At 38.8% G+C, this 3,246-nt stretch overlaps 1 protein-coding gene across 2 annotated transcripts in view; it reads right to left on the bottom strand.

Moving 5' to 3' along the window:
* LOC111370849 (26S proteasome non-ATPase regulatory subunit 2 homolog A-like) overlaps positions 1-3,246 on the bottom strand; it is a 14,012-nt gene that overhangs the window by 3,590 nt on the left and 7,176 nt on the right. For both annotated transcript variants that reach the window (XR_002698498.1, XM_022992745.1), the window contains exons 12-19: positions 2,473-2,631; positions 2,269-2,376; positions 2,085-2,189; positions 1,867-2,007; positions 1,663-1,767; positions 1,285-1,506; positions 975-1,088; positions 680-895 (exon numbers count right to left, since the gene is read on the bottom strand). Coding sequence is in view for 1 of the 2 variants with exons in the window: in XM_022992745.1 (XP_022848513.1) it covers positions 680-895; positions 975-1,088; positions 1,285-1,506; positions 1,663-1,767; positions 1,867-2,007; positions 2,085-2,189; positions 2,269-2,376; positions 2,473-2,631 (1,170 nt within the window). In the remaining variant the exon portion in view is untranslated. The remainder of the gene's footprint in view (positions 1-679; positions 896-974; positions 1,089-1,284; positions 1,507-1,662; positions 1,768-1,866; positions 2,008-2,084; positions 2,190-2,268; positions 2,377-2,472; positions 2,632-3,246) is intronic.

The raw sequence follows: 3,246 nt of genomic DNA, 5'->3' as shown, positions 1-3,246 counted from the left end.
TAAATGTTAAAGAAAAGAACAAAAATCAGAGGCAGTAGCAACGTATATTAAGGAAAGAGGAGCGTCGTTTGTAGCCTGCAGGAGTCACATTTCAGTTTCAACAGTAGAAGGTTAGGTGATAGGTCATGCATAGGCTATTCATTTCTTCTTATCCTTAATCTCTAACTCTTGTGTGAAACTTTTTTTGGATCAGACTTTGTTTAAAGCCCAAATGCCTAGCCAAATTCTGAGCAATGAGAATAAATCCCAGAAGGGACAAGACTGAGCAGCGCACACCTTAACGTTCATGCTCAACAAAGAGAATAGGTAAATTTAGGCCCCCATTATGAGACCATGCAAAAAAGTGAGTTGAGAAATATTTAAAATGTTTCCACAAAGTGCTTTTAGAAAGCACAAAGGAGTGTCAAAAAGTATAATAAAGGATATTATGCACCCTTTCAAAACTGCTTACACAATTTTTTTTTTTTTCTGAATATACCAACATGAGTTCCCGTTTCAGCAATATTTGTGTTTTTGCTTCCAGAAAAGATTTTCAAGATCAACATAAGCTTCATGTTCTGTTTCTGAATATCTGCTCAGACTTGCAGATAACAGAGTATAGTATGAGGGCAAGAGACCTATAGCTACTGATACATTGTCACCAAAAATCAAGATTTGCATGTATCAAAAGGATAGATACCTTCGGGTTTGAAATGCAGAGAAGACTCAGTGCCAGAGGAACTGCCCTTCTAATGTTCTGCTCCCCATACTGCAAAAGATGCTCCAATGAGCGAATAGCCATCTCAAGCCCCAGTTCCTCAGCCATTGCAACCATAGCAATTCCAAGTACAGCCGGTCCTTGGTACGTTTCTCCCTTCTCAAGATGCTGTGCACACTGACCAAGGAAGTGTTGTACCTGTAATACAAAAAGCAGTTAGTAACTTAATTAACATAGCAGCACTACCTGCCTGAGTCCAACAGCACATGTTTATAACCTTGAGTACGTTCCCAGTACCGGCATAGGCACATGAAAGTAGGGTCATGTCACAATGTTTTCTGATTTTCTCATTAAATGTCTTTGAAACCTCAGCTGTTGCCTCCACCTTTTCCTGCCAGAGATGAAAACAGTGAATTAATACTATGGCAATGTTTTGGTTCTCTCCAGTGGCAAGTACATGCCTGCTGCCAGTGTCAAAAGACACCAAATATAATTTCTAAAAGATAACCAGAAAAAAAACATAATTTTTATCCTCAAACATGATTTTCGGCTTGATTAAATGCCAAAGCAGGAGCAGCCATAATTACCTGCTTTCCAAGATACAAAAGACCAAGACCCAGAGACAAGAGACGGATAAGGGGCTCCCCCAACTCTGACTCACTTCTGTCCATCAATGCAAATATAATTGCCTGGGCTACCTCTTCATTACACGAACCTACATATACCAAGCCTAGAGAGATTGCGGTAAATGCAATCACATCAAGTGATACCTTTGCATCTCCAAGTATGGGGGTTAATTTACTTCGAATCTGGAAAGTGATAACATAGACTATCAGATTTAGGCAAATGCAGGTGCTTCTCAAGCAGACGTGAAATGGAAATGTGTTGCGAGAGCTAGCTATGTTCTAAAATTTAGAACAAATAACAATCAACAATTCTACTGGTATGTTCACACGGTAACTCACTTGTTCATTTTGAGACCCAGCATATGCAAGTCCTAGACCCATTATTGCACCTATTCTAATGTACGAATCTTCTTTGTCTATGTAATCAGCCAAAAGAGCCAATGCCTGAGAGAACAGATTAATAAGATGTCATGAAAAGATTTGGTAAAATTTTTGTTAGTATTGAGGATCAATCTATGGTCAGGTTTAGAGGTTTGGACTTACTGGATCACAGTCATTCTTGGTACCACAATTTACAATCCCAACTCCTAGTAATGTGCCGGCAATGACATGCGTGTCAGTACTGTGGAAATATTTATCAAATTGCGCAAGTCCAGAATCAACATCCCAAAGCAGAATCATACCCTAATGATGACAGAGCATGATCATCCAGCCTTCGCATTACAGTAGGGAAAAAAATTAAATGATCTAAAGGCACATACCAGACTTGCTGCAGCACTTGCTTTTCCGTGATCCTTATTTTTGAAAAGCCAGCTCGTTGAAGAACCACCACTTGATGCCTCCGATGGAACTGTCATTAACTTATCCTGAACAAATAAAAATTAGGCGGTGTCGGAATAAAATACTGGAATGAACTCAATACTATTCATAAAAATTCGTTTTTACCCGACCGAAGCCAGCATTTACAAAGGCATTGACAAATGTTGCTGCCAAGTTCTGTCTGGCAGAATCAACACTTCCCCCACCACTAGATCGGCCATCAAGTAAATGTGCCTGAGAATCCAGCCAAGGGTAAACCTCAAAGATGCTAAAAAGCCAATCTCCAAAATCCTAACAGAAAAGATCAGGAGAAATCAACTAGATCCATACCTTGTAAATGTCCTCAGGAGATTTTGGCTCCATGACCTCTATATCACGAGCAAGTGTAAGATACCCTTCATTCAGCTTAGTATTATTGACGATTTCTTGCAGTGCCTCCCTTTCTTCATCTTCTGGACACATTTCATTATCAAGTTCAAAAGTAATTCCCTGTAGACCATGCAGTTTGGGGACCTTAAATTATACAGATTAGTTAAGAGTTTAAAAGACAGATATATATCTCTAGCCACACACCCCAGTAACTCACTATCTGAGTAGAAACCTTCCAGCCCAAAAGAATTTGTGCTCATCTGTAGCACAACTCATCAGTATCTGAGTGCACATGAGAATCAGTACAAAGACACTATATCCACCACAAGTACCCCATAAAGATGGGGACAGTTTAGAATAAAATTCACTAGAATAATAATCAATTTGGCAATCTTTATTATTTTTTTCCCCTCCTCAGTCCAACATCAAACTGTAAAATCACATGTCGTAAACAAGATGCAAGTCAATGACGAAACACTACTACGCCCATGTTAGGCTCATGTTTATAAACTGTTCATAAACACGCAAGCCACTTCTTAATCCACATTTTTCGAGGGACAACAAAAGTACTACCCATTTATCCACCACTCATTTCTATCTCTATAATTTCAACAATTTATAAACACTTCCCAAACATGCTTTTAATATTAACAGGTTTAACACCTGATCAGTCAAATTATAGCACGACATAAAACATGGGTGAGTATCCTTTTTACATTATTTCAAACCTGCATT

This window comes from Olea europaea, chromosome 21 (assembly GCF_002742605.1).
Source record: "Olea europaea var. sylvestris chromosome 21, O_europaea_v1, whole genome shotgun sequence".
NCBI classification, from domain to species: domain Eukaryota; kingdom Viridiplantae; phylum Streptophyta; class Magnoliopsida; order Lamiales; family Oleaceae; genus Olea; species Olea europaea.
The sequence above is the reverse complement of the archived record's forward strand: the minus strand, read 5'-3'. Positions and strand labels throughout refer to the sequence as shown.